At 44.2% G+C, this 22,381-nt stretch overlaps 1 protein-coding gene across 2 annotated transcripts in view; it reads right to left on the reverse strand.

Moving 5' to 3' along the window:
• The window catches only part of OTUD7A (OTU deubiquitinase 7A), a gene marked incomplete at both ends in the record, with an annotated part of 175,931 nt that overhangs the window by 46,287 nt on the left and 107,263 nt on the right, over positions 1–22,381 (reverse strand). Inside the window, 3 exons of one of the 2 annotated variants that reach the window (XM_082649197.1) lie at positions 1,024–1,136; positions 1,874–2,001; positions 5,433–5,534. In XM_082649197.1, coding sequence (XP_082505323.1) covers positions 1,024–1,136; positions 1,874–2,001; positions 5,433–5,534 — 343 coding nt within the window. The remainder of the gene's footprint in view (positions 1–1,023; positions 1,137–1,873; positions 2,002–5,432; positions 5,535–22,381) is intronic. The other variant, XM_082649198.1, reaches the window with a different exon arrangement.

The raw sequence follows: 22,381 nt of genomic DNA on the forward strand, positions 1-22,381 counted from the left end.
GCAGGGGGTGCGGGTTCAATTCCTGGTCGGGGAATTAAGATCCCACATGCTTCAGGGCCAATAAAACAAAATGTAAAACAGAAGCAATATTGTAACAAATTCAATACAGACTTTAAAAGTGGTCCGCATAAAAAAACACGAAAAAACAAAGTGACAAAACAACCCTGTAGGAATAGTGTTTACAGGTTCCCTTATCATCTCTAAGCCTTGTCTTTGAAGGGCCTCTGTCTGGTGCCGGCCTGGAAAGCGCTAGGTCCTGCTGCAGAGGCTGAGGACCCAGATGCAGAGATGCGTGGGGGCAGGGTAGGGCCTGGGATGCACTGCCTGCAGGGGCTGTCTAGAGCCTCTGATCCTTTCTTGGGTCTCCCGGCTGTCAACAAGCATCCTCTCTTGTGTTTGGCTGAGACTTTTTCTGGGGGGTGACAACCTGGCCCTCGGTTTCAAAAAGCTGGGGCCAAAGGGGCTGCAGCTGCCCTGTTGGCTGCACCTTCATTCCCACGTGGGGACGGTCCAGCCATGTCTGCAGGAAGAACAGCCGCTGCCCACGTGTGCAGGGCAGTAGAGCCTGGGTGCCAGGAACACGCAGGATGTCCCTGGAGCCCGTCTGGGAGACGCTGGGCTCGCCTAACTATCTTTTGTTTCACTGGGACTTCTTAAAGCCAGAAATTAGATGTTCAGATGAAAAAACCCAAATCAGCAGCCTGAGGCTTCAGAGCCTGGTGAGTGCGTGGGCAGTGTGGGCCCTCCCGAGGCTGGCTGGGCGGTGAGTCCCTCCCTGCTGTGGTGTCGGGGGGCACATGTGAGCTCATGAGATGCACATGGGGACTGTGCACACTTTTGCCCAAACATCTGGCAGGGTCCTGCTGTCCCGCCCGCCCCCCCCACCACCTGCCCTGCATCCTTGGTAGAATCTAAGGTCTGAAGGTGGGAGTCGTTCTCATGTCGCCCCCAGCTTGGGGGTCCCGCGTCCTCCCAAACTTCCTGTGCCGCTGGGGGTGGGGGCACGGCCGGGGCAGCACTTACCCCCCGCCCGAGCCGCCGTGCTTGCTGATGTGCGTGCGTGGCTCGCTGGAGGCCAGCTTCAGCAGCTCTGTCCACTCTCGCTCCCACTCTTCCTCCGTGTACACCAGCCCTGACTGGCGCAAAGGGGGGCGGGCTCAGGAGGGGACGGCCACCCCTTACCCCCCACCCAGGTGATCCTGGCCGAGAGCCTCACCTCCCGGTTTCATCGGCCCCTGGGCCTGGGGCACCTGTTAGTGGCCGAGGACCATCCCCATTTGCTCTGACAGAATTTGTTCTGAACCCCCAATCTCCAACCTCCATGCCGTTGGGAGTCCACCCAGCAATAGGGGTCATTCCCAGGGTGAGAATGACCAGTGTAACCTGTACGCGCACCGGGCAGGGCACCGACCACTGACACGTGCGTAGGGACCCGGGCAGACCCATCTTCAAGGGCTTCCAGGCCAGCGAAGGGCCAGTCCTCACCGAGGTTCAGGGATGAGGATTCCCTTTGGACTGAGCACACACACTGGGGCTGGGGCCGTGGGCCATGCCAGGGCCAATCTGTGGCTGCACTGGCAGTGACCTGACGGGTGACCATCTCATTCACCATTCAGGTCGGGACAGCCTTGCAAGTGAAGGCGATTGGTTTTCATAATTACACCAGGACGGGTGGGGGAAATGGACGTCTGGTCGCTGTGGGCGGGGCCTGACTGTTGCAATGGGCTCCTCTTTAGTGGGTCTGAGTGGGGGACGGAGCCATTGCTGCTGATCTCACAAGACATACTTGGCCTCGGGGCCCAGATCCGGACCCTACCCTGGCTTTGGCCACGCATGGCGTGGTCCCGGCTCTGCCACGCCGACAGGTACCTACCTCCTTGTTCTGCTGCGTCTGCTGCCACCTCCATCTTCGCTTCAGGGCCTCCCTCTCGGCCCCCGTCCTCATCATGGTGTAGAGAGCTTTCCGCAAAACCAGGTCCCGGTCGTGAAAGCCCCACATGCCTGCAGCCGGGAGGCCCGTGAGGGGCAGAGGAGAGAGGAGGGACGTGAGGAGGAGGGGGGCAGGCCGGCAGGCGCTGAGACCACCACCGCCTTCCAGCCTTGGCCCCCGCAGCTGTGTGAGCAGACTAGCTCAGTAGCCAGCTGTTCAGTTCTGACAATTAGCAAGCAGCTGCCCTCTGTGCTCCCTTGTGATGTTTCCCGTGGATGCAGGCAGCGGTGAAGGAGCACGGCCCCTCCTTAGAGCAACAACAGTTTCGCTAAGTGCTGCCTGTCTCAGGGGCCCTTGGCAGGCTGCCCTCAACCGCTCAGGTTTGCTCTGAGGGATATAATGTTTGTGGTTCGGGCCTTGTGTTCGAGTGGGAGAGAGCCTGTGGGGACAATCGGTGATGTGCCCTCACACAGGGCCCAGAGCCAGGATGGCAGTCAGACTCCGGCTTCTTCGGGGGTCTGCTGCATCTGATGTCTGTAGCCCTGAGGCATCTCAGCACACATCTGGGGCCCCCGGAGAGCACCTGCTTCTGAAGGAAGTGCCCCTCCCGGCCTGTGCCGGGTGCCCAGGGGTCAATAAAGACAAACCAGCATCTCTGAGTACGCCTTTGGCACAGCTCAGAAGTGGCCAAGAAACCCAACCAATGGAAGAAGCATCGTGAAAGAGAGATGCAGCTCTGGCTACAGGCAGAGAGTGGGGGAATTCATTCATTCATTCATTTGTTTAATTGAATCCCATTAATTCCATACTTATTTCACAATAGGGGTGAGGCACCATTCTGAGTGCTGGGAATATCCACAGCAGCAACCAGGACAGACTGAATTCCTAAAATCCCACGGAGCCCACATTGAGGGGAGGAGAGGCAGGCATCGAATTAGCATGGAACACCCTATGTTGCAGGCAGCAGCACCGTCGGGGGGATGAAGCAGGCCAAGAGGGCAGAGTGGTGGGTGGTTTGGTCACGGCATGAGTGGAGACATTGCAGCAAAGACTTGAGTGGTGAAGGATGGGGCTGAGTCACAGGAAGAGGCCAGGGCTGGCCCCGAGGAGGCCCACGTGGCATACTAGGGAGGGAAAGGTGTCTGGAGCTGGGATGGAGGGGAAGAGGTGGAGACTGGAAGGGTGGACTTGAAGTGAGCTGGGACCCCCCCTGGAGAGCTTTCAGAGAGCAGTGACCCGCACTGACTGCTGATCAAAAGCCCAAACTGGCTGTACATCCTTTAGTGCAAAGACACGCGGATAACCTTGGGCTGCTGCGGGCTTTCTGTCCAGGGAGGCTTTGGTCTTTTTCTGCAGCACAGGCGGAGGGAGGTGGCTATCAACACTCCTTTTATGAACAGGCTGAGCTGAGCTTTCTCATCCCTCAGACCTGCCTGCAGCCTCCTCCCAGGCAGGGCAAGTCCCGGGTCCAGTCTACAGGCCATGGCTCCTTGTTTGGGTCTCTTTTGCAAAGAGGGTCTCCTTGTCCCATACATGTTTGCCCACAAGCCTGACCCCAGGATTACCGTCATTTCTATGTGTGCCCCACACCCTAGGTCAATGCCAGGGCTGGTCAGCAGGTCCATTAAGCACTGCTGGTGAGTGTGGCATGGCCACTTCGGGCAGTCCTGCTCCTGTGGGGTTCAGCAATTTAAGTACAAAAGGGGAACAAAGTACTGGGAGAAAAGAAACAACAGGCCACGAGTCCCAGGCTGAGTCTTGGCCTAGCCTCTCTTGCAGCTGGAGTGAGGGCCACCTGCAGAAGGCTTTCTCTTCCCAGGCAGACCTGGAGGGCCTGCTGTGCTCATGGGGAAACACATGCCATCAGACAGGACCACAGTGGCGTGTGGCCAGCTGGTTTGTGGCCTTATCCACCCATGATCATGCCGGGGACAGTGCCTCTGCATGCTGCAGTTTCAGAAGGACAAAGGCATTTCCATGCCTGAAACTTTGTTAAGAGGCTGCTGGTTGACACAGAGGAGAGATCTCTTCTTTCATTTTCCTTCTCCAGGTTTTATACAGAACAAGATGAAATAAGTTCCATAAGAGGGAGATAGTGAATACATTACGATGGAATAGGACACAAAATGTGTGTGTGCAAAAATATGTTTTTGAAGAACAGCATGGAAAATTCTCAATACAATTTTAAGGGAAAAATGTTGGATTCCAAACTGTGAGCACCGTGAGGTCCTAATTTCACTGGAAGAATAGACAAAAGTGTGGAAGACAATATACCAAAATGTTAAAAGCAGCCATCGCTGGGCAGTGAGATTGCTGATTGTTATTTTACTATGATGAATGTGGAGTCAACAGACAGAAATGCGTTAGTTTTGAAAGGGAGGAGGTGGGTGGGTACCCTTGTCTTCCCCATCACTCCTTGTCAAGTCCATGGAATGTGGGATGTTCCCTTTGCTCTTGGGCTCCATCCTCCTCTGGGCATCTCGGGGCCCTTTCCAGGTCCCCTCATTACCCTCTAAGCCTTTTCAGGCTCATCTCAGCCCACCTCTTACAGAATAGGCCTCACTACAGGTCTGAAGCAAGGTCTGGGGCGTCCTTGCTCTGGGACACAGCATCGGGTTAAGGTCATGTTTACCTGGGGAGGCGAGTTTGACCAACAAGGACCATACTCTCGTCGGAGGGGCCCACCCCTGGAGAGGGTCCTCATACTGCAGGACTGATAAGGCGCCACTGGCACTGATACTGGGGTCCCCGGCACAAATTCAGTTCTGCCTGTGTTGTAAGCCTGGGTCCAGAGGGGTTAAGTGAGCTTCCAGAAAGTCTACCGTGACCTTCCATCATCCAAATATTGCCACCCACACTTGTGCATTTGCTGGTGTCGCTTTTTGTAACCAGGAAGCTCGCATCTCCGTTGGAGGAGGTTGCTGACCTCTCTGTGGTGTATTCTGACTGTGCCGTGTTATTTACCCAAGCAGTACCTATGTCTGTCTTTTTGTCAGTCTGAGTGCATCAGCTGCAGTCAGTGTGGTGGCCCCAGACCTACCCAGCCTCATGCGCTGCTCCCCAGACTTCCTGCTCGAGCCCAACAGGGCTTAGCCCCGACCCCAAACACCATGTTAATTTCTGCCTTTCTGCTTTATCTATGTGGTCTCCCTGCCTGGAAGGTCCTTTTTTATAGTCTTTCAAGTTCTTCAAGTCTCAGTAAAATCTCACCTCCTCCAGGAAGTCCTCTTTGATTGCTCTAGATCACGATGTCTAATGCCCATCCCTGCAGCTCTGCTCAGGCCTCCTTCTATCAGGACAGGTCTTTTCTCGTGTGTGCTCTATGTCCCCACCAAGCCTGCCAGCTGCTTGACAAGAAGGGCAGGAATTGTTGGCTCCATCCCTTGGGGATTCTTCCAGATGACAGTAATGCACGTGGCTCTACTTAGTATATGATTGTCCTTTAATGACGCACAGAGCAGGCCTGGGCACTGCCACCCTCTGTCTATACTGTGGGGCTTACCCAGTGAGGCAGCGTGTAAAAGGCAGTTCCCGTCCCCTGTCGTGGCCAAAGGAAGAAGCCGTTTACAGCTCGTGCACACGGTGGACCACCAGTTCAGGCGACCTGGAACAGAAGCTCACGTTTAGAATCCCAGGACAGGCAGGGATGTTTGCTGAGTAAGCCACAACATTGGCGGATGATTTTCTAGAGGATTCTAGAGAACTTCATTGGTAAGGTGGAGGGTTATGGTTACTTATTCTCAAAAAATATATAGATTTTTTTCCTAAGATAAAAAACGGCCAAATTCTCCCATCAACTAGCAAGAAACTCAAGACTAAAGCCTTCTCTCCTTGAATCTGGGAACACATTTTACACAAAATGTAAAATTTTCCTTTGTGTAATTTCCTTGAACACAGTTTCCCCTCCCAAAAGTTGTTTTTCTAAAAAAATACCATCCTTCTTTGTTGATGCATACACACCTTTGAGAGTATGGTTTATATTTAATTTTTTTAATTGACGTATAGTTGATGTACAATGTTCCAGGTGTACAGCAAGGTGGTTCAGTTATACATACATGTGTGTATATATATATATATATATATATATATATATATATATATATATATATATAAAATTTTTCAGATTCTTTTCCATTATAGGTTATTACAAGATATTGAATATATTTCCCTGTGCTATAGAGTAGGCCCTTGTTGTTTATCTGTTTTATATATAGTAATGTGTATCTGTTAATCCCAGACTCCTAATTTATCCCCCCTTTCCCCTTTGGTAACCATAAGTTTGTTTTCTGTGTCTGTGGGTCTATTTCTGTTTTGTAAATAAGTTCATTTGTATTATTATTTTTTTAAGATTCTACATATAAGTGATGTCATGTTATATTTGTCTTTGTCTGACATTGTAGCTATTTTGGTAAGTCATGTTAAATTTCATCAACACATCTCGAGACTTCTGCTTGCAGGAAGACAGAGTAGACATCCTCTCCACTACCCTTTCTACTAACTACAACTAAAACCCCTGGACATTACGTATAAAACAACATGGGAAGACTGAAAGGTGGAGAGAAGAAGGCAGACTGGCTAGGAACCTCAGGACTTGAGGCACAACCTGGTGGTAGGTGCCCTGGGTTCCTCTTTGCCTCACAAACCCCAGAGTAGATGATAGAGAAGGTTACAATCTGGAAGTAATGGAGGCTGTCAAAAAAATCATGCTCTCTCTAGTCAGAACACCAGGAGAGGGGCCTCTTAACCAGACAGCCACTGCTTAGAAAACAGCTGTTCTATTCCAGCCACACCCACAGAACAAACTGTAGCCCTCCCACCACTCTTCTAGCAGAGGCCAAGTGGGGAGCTGAGATGTCATCCTTGCCAGGCTGCCATGAATCACTCTCTACCCCTCCCCCACTGCCAGGTGGTGCGGAGTCAGCACTTGAACTCTGCTGGATGGTAATGAGGATTCCACCCTTACCAAATGGAGAACATATGGGGAGCCTGGACTTTCACCCCAATCTGATGGTGATGAGGTTCGCCCACTACCGCCCAGCAGTACCAAGAAGCCCATGCCACATTAGGTTCCAGCAGAGGCAGTGTGGAAAACCTGTACGTCCACCCCCATCTGATGGCTGTGAATCAATGGTGTCCTACACCTAATGGAATGGTGTCAGAGAAGGTCTGCTAAAACACAAGATTTAAATGATTCAGAGTCTTATAACTTAATACTCAAAATATACAATTTTCAACTGAAAATTATTTACACCAAGAACCAGGAAGACCTCAAATGGAATGAGGAAAGACAACTAACCAACACCAACACAGATGACACAGATGTTAGAATTATCTGACAGAGATTTTGAAGCAGGCATCATAAAAAATGTCTCAACGAGCAATTACAAACAGGCTTGAAACAAATGAAAAAAAAAAAAGAAAAATGTCAGCCAAAAAAAGTTTCAACAACAACAACAAAAGAAGATACAAAGAAAAGCCAAATTAGGATTTTGGAACTAAAATAATCCAACAATTGGTTAAAAAAATTCAATGGATGTGCTCGATAACAGAATGGAGAGAATAGAAGAAAGAATATGTGGATGACAAGGTATAACATAGAAATTACAGAAACTGAATAATGGAGAGAAAATAAACTAAAAAAGATCACGTGACCATAGTCCCATAGGAGAGGAGAAATAGGGTAGAGCTGAGAAAAGTATTCAAAGAAATAATCACTGAAAACTTCCCAATTTTTGTAAACAAACAAACCTATAAATATATGAATTCAAGAAGCTGAGAAAATTCTAAATGGGAAAAACCCATGGAAATTCATGCCAAAACACATCATAGTCCAATTTCTGTAAACTAAAGACAAAGAAAAAGCCTTGAAAGCTTCTAAAGAGAAACAACTCCTTACCTATATGGGAAAAACAATTGTAATGACAGTGAATTTCTTATCAGAAACCATGGAGATCAGAAAGAAGTGGAACAATGTTTTTCAAGTGCTAAAAGAAAAGAGCCATCAGTCCAGAATTCTATGTACAACAGAAGTATCCTTCAGAAATAAAGGGGAAATCAACACATTCTTAGATGAAGGAAAACTAAGAGAATTTAGGTTTCCAGTAGACCTAATTTAAAAGAATGGCTAAAGGAAGTTCTCCAGACAGAAAGGAAATGACAAAAGAGGAAATCTTCAAACATTAGGAAGGAACAACATGGAAAGAGCAAAAATATGAATGAATACAGAGACTTTCCTTCTCCTCTTGAATTTTCTAAATTACGTCTGACAGTTGAAGAAAAAATTATAACATTGTCTCAATGTGTGTATAAGAAATATTTAAGACAATTATAGATGGTGGAGGATAAAGGAGCATAAAGGCAGGTAAGGTTTCTATGCTTCATAAAAGTGGTAAAGTGTCAGCACTTTATGTGTATGCTTTGATAAATTATGTATATAACATAATATCTAGAGCAACCACTAAAGCCTATACAAATAGACATACTCAACAAATTCTATACAAACTCCTGCAGAAAATGGCCAGTATTACCTTGATACCAAAACCAGACAAAGAAAATACAAAAAAGAGAGAAGTACAGATCAATACCTCTCATGAATATGATACACAATTCTTAACAAAATAAAAACAAGTAGAACTCAGCATTTTATAGAAAAATTACACACTACATTTAAGTGGGGTTTATTACTGGGATGCAAGGCTAGTTTAATATTTGAAAATCAATCAATTAATATAATTCACCATATTAACAGTTTACAGAAGAAAAATCACTTGATCATATCATCAATGCAGAAAAAGCATTTGACAAAATTTGATACTCATTCATGACAAAAACTCCCGTTAAAAGTAGGAACAGAGGGGAACTTTCTCAACTTGGTAAAGAACATCTACAAAAACCATACAGCTAACATCATACTTAAATGTTAAAGACTGAATTCTTTCCCCTTAAGACTGGGAAAAGGTGAGGATGCTCTCTCTCTACCTGCTCTTCAACATAGTACTGGAAGTCCTAGCCAGTGAAATAAGTCAAGAAAAAGAAATAAAAGTAACACATATCAGAAAGAAAGACCTAGCACTGTCCTTATTTGCAGATGACAGGATGGTTTATGTAGAAAATCAGAAGGAAGCTACAAAAAATACTATAACTCATAAATGATTTTGTCAAGGTCACAGAATACATGATCAACATACACAAATCAATGGCATTTTGACATATTAACTCTGAACACATGGGCCTCAAATTTTTAAATATCATACTATTTACAATAGCTCAAAAATTAAATACTGAAGTATAGGTATAAAATAACATCTTCAGTACTTGTATGCTAAAAACTATAAAATGCTGATGAAAGAAATCAAAGAAGATCTAAACAACTGGAGAGACATACCATATTCATGAACTGGAAGACTCTCAACACAGTAAAGATGTGAATTCTCTCTAAATTGATGCATAGATTAAATGCAATTTCTATCGTAATCTCAGCAAGGTGTTTTGAAGAAAGGCAATTATTACCAATTTAGAATTCTATACCCCAGAAAAATAGAAAGAAAAAATTCATCACCAGCACACCTGCAGTAAAGAATTCTAAAGGGAGATCTCCAGACAGAAGGAAAATGACTCTATGGGAGGCAGGGTATACAAAAGGAATAAAGAGACTTGAAAGGGCAAATATGTTGGTAAATATTGATTGTTTAAAGCAATACTAGTAATGGCTTTTGGGGATCAAATTATATGTAGAATTAAAACACATGACAGCAACAACTCAAAATATGGGAGCCTGTAACAAATGACATAAATTCTAAGGTTCATACATTGACCAGAAAGAGGTAAAAGTGCTAACTTAAGATAAATTCCAATAACTCAAAAATGCATGTTGTAAACTCTAATGTAACCACGAAAAGAATAAGAAATGTATAACTAACAAGATAGTAGAGGGGAAAACAGAATGATAAACATCCTTAAATAATTCAAAAGAGTACAAGAAAGAGAAAAAAGAAACACAATAACAAAAAACAAACAGCAAGATAACAGATTTAAACCAAAAGAGCATTTATATTAAATGTGGATGGACTAAATATTCCAATTAAAAGACACTGTCAGCCCTCCTTAGAAACCAACTATATACTGTTGACAAAAGAAACCATAAATATAATGACACAGAAATTTGACAGTAAGTAGGTAGAGAAAGATATATCATTCAAAAATAAGCAAAAGTAAAGCTGGTAAACTTTTACTGCTATCAGATGAAGTAGACATCATTAAGACATGAGATAAAGAGGGATATTTCATTGTGTGGTCCGAGCACATACTCTGAATGATTTCAAATCCTTTGAAATTTATTGATATAATCTTTATGTCCCACCATGTAGTCAATTTGGAAAATTGTTTACTTGAAAAGAATATATATTTATTCTGCAATTGGTAGGTGCCATGTGGTATATATGTAAATTAGGTTAAGCTCTTTATTTATGTTCATCTGATCCCTACTGATTTTTTTGAATATTGATTCTATCATTTATCAAGAGAATTCTGTTAAAAATCTCCAGTTTTGATTTTAGATTTGTCTATTTCTCTTTCGAGTCTGTCAATTTTTGCTTTATATATATTTTAGGCTAAATCTTAGGTGTATACACATTTAATACTGTTATGTTTTGAACTGACTTGACTGTGTTGGAGTTTCCTAAGCTATGGGCTCTGAGCTTTGACACAAATCCACTGTGTGCACAGTATCCCCCCATCCCTGCTTCTGCAACACCCATGGGGTTTGGAGGGCAAGGGAAACTGACATAAACATGGAACTCGTGCTGCTTGCTATGCTGTGAGTGATGAAGTCCTCTGTCTCTGACCCAGGAGTCTCATGTCTTTTGCCAGCATCCTTGAACCTGTGTTGGGCTGACTAGCTAGCTTGCAAGCAGAGTAGGATCTTCACAGTTCTGGACAGTTTTTGAAGATGGGGATGAGATTCCAACAGACACCGGGCTTTCTAAAAGAGAGAGGACATGGGGCCTCTTGGGCTAGGTTAGGAGATGGGAAAAGATGCCCTAGGATCCTGTAGGGAACTCTCTTACCCAGGTGATAGGCAAAGGGCCAGTGACTAAGGGCCTAACAGTCCTATCAACAACTGTTTAGAGGTGAAGCAGTGAGAGGTAGCGCTGAATGGGGGCCGATGCTCACTCCCTTCCTGTGTGACTCCAAGGAGCCCCCAAAGTTGATACAGGGCTTCTGGTGGACCAGACCATGGGAAGTTCATTTGGCTGAACTGCAAAAGTGCTCAGATGTGAAAGTAACTGCACCTGGTTCTCTCCCTCTGTACTTCCTGGCCCCTCCCTACTTCTCTACCCTGGCATCAGCTGCTTTCATGAAAGGTCGTAGGGATGGGGCCCAGGTCTCCCTGCCCCAGAGGAGGACCAGAGGTCACATGTACCTGTCCAAGTGAGCTGGGACACCTCATGGAGGAGAGGAGCTCAAACTTTTATGGCTATGTTGGAGAAAGGTGCCAAAGTCACCATCCCACACAGTCACAGGGGGAAGGGGCATCTGAGTTCAGCTGATGGGGGTTGGGTATGCTCATAGTGGGGAACAGAAGCTCGCGGGATCCTGTGAGCGGTAGCGCCCTTGGGTCTAATCCAGGGCAATCTTGTTGCTGCTTCTACACTTGAATGTACCACAGGGATTAAGTCCACATGCATGGACATCCCATCCCATAAGTGCCAGAGGGGATTCTCCTGATCAGAAGAGCCAAAGGTAGAGAAGGGCCAATGGGGAAAATGCTCCTGCCATTTACTCCTCATGGATGGGTCAGGGTTGCATGTAAGGGCTCTACCCACTGTGTCCGAGCTTTCACCTTGTAGATGGTGACTGCTGGCCTGCACGTCAGAAGCTCAGCCTCGGGGCCTGGACTGTGTGATATCACACCTCAGCCAGCTGGGTTGCTGATAAGTCCCCAAAAAATTCAGGGGCCTCCTTGCCAAGTCAAGTTCCTTGGGATGCTGTTGGGGATTCACAATGCTCAATCCCTCTGGCAGTCAAGGAAAACTGCTGTATCTTCAGCCCCCACACCCCACTGCCAAAAGAAGGCTCCTCCTTAGGCTCTGGGATGAAGATGCAATGTGCCTCAGCTGGGCATTCTAGTTGGTCTTTTTTGACCTCCAACTTGCAAATCAGCCTCCTGTGAGTGGAGCCAGCCTATCAGGCTATGTTGAAAGTGGTCCAGCAAACTCTTGGCATATTTGCTACTTCTGGGGGCCCTTTGAGTGCCAAGTGTCTGTGGCCAGTGCTCTCGCTGACCAGAACCTCTGGCAAGGGGAGGCGGCATCCATCCAGAAGTGCCCCTTGGGGTTTCAGACTTGTCACATCCCTGACATGGCTACCATGTTCATCCCTTTGGGAAAGCTGCAATTAACCTGCTACTGGACTCCAGCCAAAACTGGACATCTCCCCCGTGGAGGCCCGGTGACCCTGGCCTGATATTCCCATTTTGGGGTGGTCAACTCAGCTTCAGTGCAAAACAAGGTGAGAAGTGCCCGGTGAGCATCACTCGTCAGATGCAAATGGTGTATTCAATCACACAGCAGGCCTGGTCACAGCAGCCTCTGGGTTTTACATGAAAAAGTAGCAGCTGCCCCTCTGGAAGAAACTATCCCCCACCCTGAGCCTGAAGCAGAGCTGCTGGCTCAGCAGGGCCCTGGACGCAAGGAAGCCCCTGAACGCCTAGGCTGTGCACTGATGCATCAGCTAAGCTGAGCCTGGTAGTGGTGGCTGGACCATGGTGGCTGTGTGGCCCCAGTGCCAGCTCTGCAGATACCAAAGTGGACTTGGTCATTCTGTCCAGTGGGCAGGGCTCAAGGCTGTTCTCATAGCTCTGGCCAGCACTCCCTGGAGGAAGTTTGCTATGTCTTTACTGACCCTTGGGCTGTTTGGCCTACTGGTTTGGTCTGTTACTTGGAAAACTACAGACTGGTAGATTAAAGACACACTTTTTTGGAGCCAGGAAATGTGATGAGAAATCACACATGCTGATCAAACTATCTGGGTCAGTCTTGTCCACGGGCATGGTGAGGGCCTGTCCTCTGATGAGACTAACTGGAATCAAGCTGCTTGTTGAGGCTGCACCTCTCAGACCACCACCACTGCTGCCTGGACCCCTTGCTGCACTGCACATGGTGACTGCCACCACACAGGGCCAATGAAGGAAGGACTCCTAGGTCTGATGCAGAGGCTGCCACTGCACGCCACACCTGGGACTCCTGCCAAGAGTCAACCCGTTTGTCTTGTGGTGGAGGAGGATGCCCTGCCCCTGCCTGTTCCTGGCGGGCTGACTGTCAGCTTCGCCTCACCGCTGTTGACACTTTTAACAGAGTTAACTCAGGCCACACCATTGTGACCCTTGAAACTAATCCATGTTATGCTTTTGGCTTTCCAGACCACGTTCAGTCTGACAATGAGAAAAGGGAACACTCTTGCACTGCTGGTGGGAATGTGAATTGGTACAGCCACTATGGAGAACAGTATGGAGGTTCCTTAAAAAACTACAAATAGAACTACCATATAACCCAGCAATCCCACTACTGGGCATACACCCTGAGAAAACCATAATTCAAAAAGAGTCATGTACCACAATGTTCATTGCAGCTCCATTTACAATAGCCAGGACATGGAAGCAACCTATGTGTCCATCATCGGATGAATGGATAAAGAAGATGTGGCACATATATACAATGGAATATTACTCAGCCATAAAAAGAAACGAAATTGAGTTATTTGTAGTGAGGTGGATGGACCTAGAGTCTGTCATACAGAGCGAGGTAAGTCAGAAAGAGAAAGACAAATACTGTATGCTAACACATATATATGGAATCTAAGGAAAAAAAAATGTCATGAAGAGCCTAGGGGTAAGACGGGAATAAAGACACACACCTACTAGAGAATGGACTTGAGGTTATGGGGAGGGAGAAGGATAAGCTGTGACAAAGTGAGAGAGTGGCATGGACATATATACACTACCAAACGTAAATTAGATAGTTAGTGGGAAGCAGCTGCATAGCACAGGGAGATCAACTTGGTGTTTTGTGACTGCCTAGAGGGGTGGGATAGGGAGGGTGGGAGGGAGGGAGATGCAAGAGGGAAGAGATATGGGAACATATGTATATGTATAACTGACTCACTTTGTTATAAAACAGAAACTAACACACCAGTGTAAAGCAATTATACTCCAATAAAGATGTTAAAAAAAAAAAGAATGAGATGGGTTTCCATGTGCTGACAATAAGAAATCTTCAAGATATATTAAGCAAAAAATAATAATAATAATAAATAAAAAGGGCACTCAGTGATGGGCTGATAGTCGAGATATGCAATGAGCTTTCCACATTCCCTACCACCCCCAGGCATACGGTTCAGCTGAATATTGGGTTGCCCTCTAAAAAAGAGACTCAAATGATTTCTGGCTCTCCCTCTCTCCTCTTCTGGGTGTGTACCTGTTTTAGTCAGCTCATGCTGCTATAACAAAATACCATAGACTGGGAGGACTAAACAGTGGAAATATATTGATCACAGTTCTGGAGGCTGGAAGTCCAAGAGCAAGGTGCTGGCAAGGGCTCTCTTTCTGGTTTGCAGACAGCCGCCTTCTCACTGTGTCCTCATATGGCAGGAAGAGAGCAAACTCTGGTTTCTCTTTCTCTTCTTAGAAGGACACTAATTCCATCATGGGGCCCCACCCTCCTGCCATCATCTAAACTTAATTACCTCTCCAAGGCCCCATCTATAAATAACATCACATGGAGTGGGGTGTTAGGGCTTCAACATGTGGATTTGGGGGAGACACAAACATCCCATCCATAATGGTGCCTTAGTATGGCAGTTTGTTCACTGTATGTCTGCCCTAGAAAGGGATCATCCTCATTCAGCTCTTCCCTAGTAATGATCAAGATGAACAGTTAGGGGGTTACACAGAGCTGGCCAGCAAATTTAATTCCATCCTGACCATTTCTGGGTTATATTAAAATTGCTTGTAAAATTGTTTCCAGTTTATGAATGGTTTTATCTTATATTTCTAATGTTATGTGAAATTACTAGTGACATATTTGGGAATGAAATCTAATGGTCACCTCTTAGGGCCTTCAACTCTTTGTGAAATTTCAATCAAGTGAGAATGTTTTTTTTGTTGTTGTTGTTTTTTGCAGTACGCGGGCCTCTCACTGTTGTGGCCTCTCCCATTGCGGAGCACAGGCTCCAGAGGCGCAGACTCAGCGGCCATGGCTCACGGGCCCAGCCGCTCTGCGGCATGTGGAATCCTCCCGGACCGGGGCACAAACCCATGTCCCCTGCATCGGCAGGCGGACTCTCAACCGCTGCGCCACCAGGGAAGCCCGTGAAAATGTTTACGATACCTATTTCCAACAAGTTGTGCAAGTACTTAATTAAAACTTTTTTTTTTTTTTAGGAAAGAATAATACTAAGAGGATTGGAACAGTTGGAGGGGCATCGCATTATTTAATAAACCATCTGTCATTATTAAGAATACATTTTAATAAAGGGTGTTATTGTTTCAGTAAATAAATAAGGAAACATGAAGGATAAGAATTGCAAGTAATACTAGAAAATTAAGGCCCTCAAAAGTACATTTAGTTCAGAGTCAGAGAGAGAGTCAGAGCCTAATAGATTACCACATTAACCAAGTTTAATATAATAAATCTTGACAGGGTTTCATTTAAATGGGGTACTTATCAGCTCTACAGTGCTTTTTTGACTAAGATTCAGAAATTGCATTTTAATGATAAGTGAGTTTATTAATATAAAATAATGGTACCCTTATTTCTGAATGAGAACGTATTAACATTACAAAATTAAATAGACCAGCATCTATTACATGAAGACACTGATGCTTATGCTAACAAATTGGTAAATTCTCGCCATGCGCAAGTCATCTTATTAAGGCTAAATGAGAAATGCAATCAAGGGCCTCACGTGACAGTGCCCCTGGATGGCTGGTTGGAGACGTAATTAGAAACAACATGTCTGCACTTAGTAATTTTGTTTTTCCAGACTGCGAATTAGCAACCTGTCTCACCTTACTTTTACAAAGCCCTTTTATAAACAACCAGGCTGGGAGAAATGAAAACTGGGTTGCCACAAAGTGAAAGAAAATGACAAGATTCTTGCTTATAAGGTATGAAACTCAACAGAGTGGCTGTCACACCTAAGAGCCCGACACATCAAATATGAAAGTGGCTGGACCCCATCCATCCTCTGAATGGGATCTGAGTTGGCGGTGGCCACTCGCAAGAGACAGTAGGTGCAGCGGACGGGGTGGGGTTGGGGGCCTGTCATGGAAATGGGGGGAGCGGGAGGGAACATGCTAAGAGGCCTGTGGTCTGCATTTATGACTGACCTCCCATTCTTACTCACAAACCCCTGATCTGTCTGGTGTTTCTCAGGTGAGAGGAGGTTCCCTGCCTGGCCCTGTGGAGAGCCAAGTTTGATGTGTTCAAGACAATCTGTGCAGCTCCATGCCCCTTGGCAGGGATGGGCGTTGGTGTGGCCACAGGCTGCCACTTGGCCCATGAGATGTAACAGGCAATGTGCTGGGCAGCTACTGGGAAATTGTTGGTCACCCTTCAAAAGGGAACATGGGGCCTCTCCCTTGCGGCCCTGGATGATGCTGGGTGAGGATGTGTCACTGGGTGCATCTACAGCCACACTATACCCGAGCGGAGGCAGCACTGACCTGCCAGCCGAGGACAGGAGGGAGGAGCAGAAAGGTGGGTGTGCCTGGGTTCCCCACTCCCCCTCACCCAGGACACTGCGGAGCTGCCAGCCCTGCCCCCAGACTTACTGTGTGTGGGGTATAAAAATGTGGGATGGAAAGGTGGAACTCCCGCAGGCTGTGTTAGGGTCTCTCCTGCTCACAGCAGGACCCACGGTACACCCACCAGCTCTGTGTGGGGTGCATGTTCCCATTTTACAGACAAGGAAACAGACTCAGGGAGAGAAATAAACCTGCCCAGGGTGCACTGACTCTTAAAGGAGCCCTCTCACCCAGGGCAAAATCAGATCATGAACAAAGCTGGTCTAATTCAGTCGGACATGGTTGAGTTTGGGGCAAGCAGTTTTAACTTCTCTGAGCCGCTATCATTTCAAAAAACAGATTCTTCACCAACTAGCAGAGCTGCAGCTCAAGTGAAGTAAGATTCCGCATGCCGTGCAGCGGGGCCAAAGTGTGTGTGTGTGTGTGTGTGTGTGTGTGTGTGTGTGTGTGTGTGTGTGTGTGTGTGTGTGTGTGTGTGAGGTCGCAGACCATTCTACCAGGTTTCTGTGGAGAGACCAGGGGCACCCAGTCCCCCTTTCCGGTATGCTCTTGCTCTCTTGCTGGTTTCTCTCATTCTATTTTTTCTTTGAAAGTTTTAAAAAGGGCTGAGAGCAATACTCCCATCCCTCAGGACCAAGCAAATGCCAACTCTCTGTCATAATCTGCTTCAGCTCATGCCTTTCAATGTATTGAATAAAAGAAAACAACACTAAAGATCAAGTTTAAGTTCCCTTTATGTGCCTCCCCAATTTTCATTCTCATTCCTCCCTCCCCAGAGGGACCACCACATGAATTTGGTAACTTTTTCATTATATAACACGAAGATAATGTCTTTTAAGTCATATCATAAGCAACATTAATATGCCATTAAATGTTGAAAAATGTGTGCTGTGCACAAGGCTCTGCCTCTAGTTTCTACATCAAAACCATGTTATCTTTTTCTCTCCCATGTTTCTTCCCCTGTGGTCTCTGTCTCCCTCCCACCCCCACTCTCTGGGCTCACCAGTGTCCAGGCAGAGCAAGCTTATAGAGGAATGGAATATGGAATAATTGGCTGGGACTCAAAAAATTATTATCACAAAAAACAAAAGAAAAGAAAAGATATGGGACATTCTTGTAGAGAGGTTAAAGAGCCATAATCAAATGCAACGTAGAAACTTTGTGTCTTGAATGAAAAACAAATTAGAAATGAGATTTGGGGGCTAATTGGGAAAATATGAATATGAGCTCTGTATTACATAGCATATTAAGTGAATGCTATTTTTCTTAGGAGTGATAGTGTTCTGGTTTTATAGGAGAATTTTCAGAAGATACATGTTTGCAATACAGAGTCAAATGGCTCAGGAAAAGTTTTATATACTTATTTATAAGTTTTTTATATATATATGTGTATGTTTATATATATATATATATATTTATATATATATATATATATATATAGAGAGAGAGAGAGAGAGAAATAAAGCAAATGTGACAAAACTGAAAATTGGTGATTCTTGGTGCAAGATTTATAGATACTAATCTTCCAACTTTCCGTAGATTTGAAAATGAATGCCATGTGAGTCTGTCCCGCAGTTTTACATGTATGAGTGGAGACATTCTATTCTGGTGCCAAAGACAATTCCTCACTTGTAAAGGAATTGACTCACTTGTCTTAAGTTTTAAAGGATTGGTTGAATTCAGTTAAACATATTTGGGGGGAACCTAACTGATGCTTGTTGGACTGAACCTAACTGATACTTGTTGGACTGAAATTTTCTCCTCTTCAATAGATGAGCTGGAATTTTAACAGTTTGGTTATAATGTTTTACTTTTTCAGAGGCACAGAGCCCTGAAGCTTACAGGTGATTCCTCTGACACATATCATGTCCATGCCCTTTCACACCCATGCAGACAACATTCATAAATCACCATCCTTTTCAAGGCAGACATGCTAATCAATCATCACTCTTCCCACAAAGGAGACAGAAGACCTGCTCATCCTTGATTCAGAGCTTTATGCAATAATGGCCAAAGTTGATGATGATGCTGGAATGAATTATTCACCCATAAAGTGGGCTTTGGAAAATCTGTATTTGAAGAACTGAGACCAAAGGGTCTAAGATAGTGAAGGGCTTGGAGAGGCAGCTGTCAGAGTGGTCAAGTGCAGGAACTCTGGGGGTAGACTCCATGAGTTCAAATCTCAGTTCCACTGTTTCTTAGTGGTGTGACCTTGGGCAAGTTACTAACCTCTCTGTGTCTTGGTCCCCTCTTCTGAAAAATGGGGATAGTAACAGTATTGACCTAATAGAGTTTTTATGAATAATATATTATTTAACATTTGGAAATCACTTAAAACAGGGCTTGACGTATAGAAAGCATCGTATATGTGTTTTTGTTAAAACAGGTTCAAAACCCTTGGTTAAATCAAGGAGTGTATTTACAAATAAACCAATGGTAAATGACTGAATGAACCAATACCCTTTGGCTTAAAAAGTACCTTCACATACTAAGGTCCTTTTGGGGGTAAGCAGGGTTGCTTTCGCATTCACAGAGGAAACATCTAAGAAAAGGAAGCTCTTTTTGTGCAGACTGCCTGGTACTGCTCAGTAAGGTCCACTGGTGCACAAGGAGGTGAGGAGCCATCTAGGAGCTTCTACTGGGCTTTGCTGCAGTATTTTTTTTTTAGAGGTTTTGCTTGTTTCCTTGTTTCACCTCATTGCTTCATCCAAAGCTTCACATAATGGTGTATGGCCATCTGATTCTGAGAGGTGAGTGCCAGAAAGAGAAGACAGTCCACCACTACTTTGGGTGTGAACATAGGTGAACCTTGTTCATTTTCTGACTGACTTACAACTTTGTTCACTTTTGGTTAATTCTTCCCTCCTCCAACCCAAGAGTGACCCTGCCTCATCACCCTCCTTGCACCATCAAACTTCACCCAGGCGACAGTACCATTGGCCATTTAAAATTACTGCCTGTTTGTTTTTTAATTTTATTTCGCTGCAGTACTTTTATTGAATTTTATAGAAGTATCAGTTCATAGCACATTGGGAATTTTAAAAAAAGTGGCCCTTCGGTACACATGGCTTGAGAAGCACTGTCTAGAGGTCATTGGAAATGCAAATTACACTCTTGAATCAAGTAGGTGCCTGCAAATAGCATGACAATTTTTTGGTCTACCTTCATTGTTTAGGTTGTGGTATTTGGAGAAAGAGACTTTAAAGAAAAAAGTTGAGTAGGTGTAAGGGGAAAGGAATCCTGTTAGGAATATAAGGGAGGAATAGGAGCTCAGCTAGCCTTATAGGTACCAAGTCCAAGGGACCAAAGAAAATGACTTTAAACACTCTGAACTATTTCTTACATCCCTACAACCTCCCATGATATTTACTTTTGTTATTCTCTATTTAATTATTCTCAATTTCTCTGTAAGGCTTAACAAAAAGTAATTTAAAATAATAAATTATTTTAAATTGTGTGCATGTGTGTAGAACAGCAAAGACAGTGGGAGAGGAAGGCTTTGTCGTCGAACGTTAGAAGAGAGAAGCTCCCATCTCTGAGACAAAGGGGAGGACACAGGTTTAAAGAGAAAAAAGGATCAGAGAAAATAAAAGTCCTCTGCATCAACAATCCTTTGAAACGTATATCTAAGATTGAAATAAAGTTTGGTAAATCCCTAATGACCAAAAGATAAATATGGAATGGAAATTAGAAATATGCTCTTAACCTGCAACTACCTGTGGGTGGAGACATTTTGCCCATTTAATCACTACACAAGAACCAGAAAAAAGGCCTTGAGGCCTGTGATGTGGGGAATTGGGATTGAGGACCCCTTCCCTACTCCCCCAGACATAAAGTTAGGACCCTCAAACACTATTCCTTGAGTCCAAGGATTAGAAGTAATTTTCCTACTGGCAAAGGAAGCTGAGAAGTACATTTGTCTCTTCTAGACTGGGATTAGCACAGGAGAAAAAAAAAGAAAGCCCAAAACAACTTCTCCCAGAAATGTTGTAATTATTGACTTGGCTCTGATTTGAGCTAAAATTGATTTGTGGCTTGGAACCCCTTGAAACCCCTAATTTCTAAGCCAAGAAATTACCATAAAAGTTGATTATAGGATGGTAATTTCCCTTGGGAGTCTGGCAAAAACGATCAAACAAATATATTGCTCAACGTCACTGAGTACACTCTCAACACAGGCCATACAAGATTCCCACAGATGAATGTCCTGCTCACAACCCCAAATTACAAACCTAACAGGAAACAAGCTATGTAAGAGCCACAGACACAATATCAGCTATTCATAGATATCTATGAACTTGAGGTTAAGAATTGTCAGCTAGAGACTATAAACAAGTATATTTAATATGTTAAAGATATAAAAGAATGAAACAGAACACGACCAAAGAATAGGAGGTAGGTTTGGAAAACAAAAATAGAAGTTAAAAATGGAAGATGACCATTAAGATAAAAAACTCAGAATCAGTTTAATAACAGATTAGACATCACTGAAGAAAAAAATTAATATACTTGAAGATAAGTCAGAAGACATTACCCAGAATGCAATTAAGAGGGGAAAAAAGAGAGAGAGAGAGAATACAAAAAAGAGGTTATGAGACAAGAAGAACAGACTGAAAAGTTCTAACACTACCTAACTGAAATTTGGAAAAAAATGAGGCAAGGCAATAGTGAAGAGATCCTGACTGAGGATTTTCCAAAAGAAATATATAGAAATAAATTCACAGATTTAATAAGGCTAAGACATTTCAAGTAAAACAAACAAAAATAATATGTTCCTTAGCAAATCCTTGTGAAACTGCAGAATATTAAAGACAAAGAAAAGATCTTAGAGCAGAGTTTAAAAAGATTATTCTCAAAGGAGTGGCAGACTGACAGCTAGTGTCTCAAAAGAAACAATGGAAAACAGAAGTCAATAGAATAATATCTTCAATGTGCTGAATGAAAATAACTGGCAACCTAGGATACTATTTCTAAGAAAAATGTTTTTCAAAAATGGGGGTAAAACAAACACATTTTAAAACTAATAAAAACTGAGAGAGTAACACAGAAGACACTCATCCAAGAAAATTCTAAAGGATGAACTTCAAATAGAAGGAGGATCTGATATGTAAGAAGAAATGAAGAGAAACAGAAATGGTAAATATATGGGTAACGCTAAATGAACACTGACTGCATAAAACAATAATAATAATGTCTGATGAGATTAAAAACACAGAACTAAAGTATTGATAAATGACACTAACTTATAAATCAGGAGGGGTGGTGAATAAAATGAATCCAGTGTAAGGTCCCGGTATTATCTGGGCATAGGTTAAGATGTTGATTAACCTGAGATGTGATTCATATGCATGTTAGATTTTTTAAGGCAACCTCTCAATAACAGATAGAGAGTGTATACCTTCAAAACTAGTAGAGGAAAAGAATAAAATGATTAAAAAATAATCAGAAGATTTAAAAGAGGGCTTGTAAAGGGAGAAAAAAACCCACATAGAACAGGGATAAATAGTGGTTACACTAAAAATTACTGCATTCACTAAAAGATAAAAGTTGTCAAACTGATTTTAAGAATAAAGCAACCACATGCTGTTTACAAAAGACACATGTAAAACATAGGCATCCAAAGTGCTAAAGGTTAAAGTATGACAAAT

This window comes from Grampus griseus (genome assembly GCF_964374135.1).
Source record: "Grampus griseus genome assembly, chromosome: 2".
Lineage (NCBI taxonomy): Eukaryota > Metazoa > Chordata > Mammalia > Artiodactyla > Delphinidae > Grampus > Grampus griseus.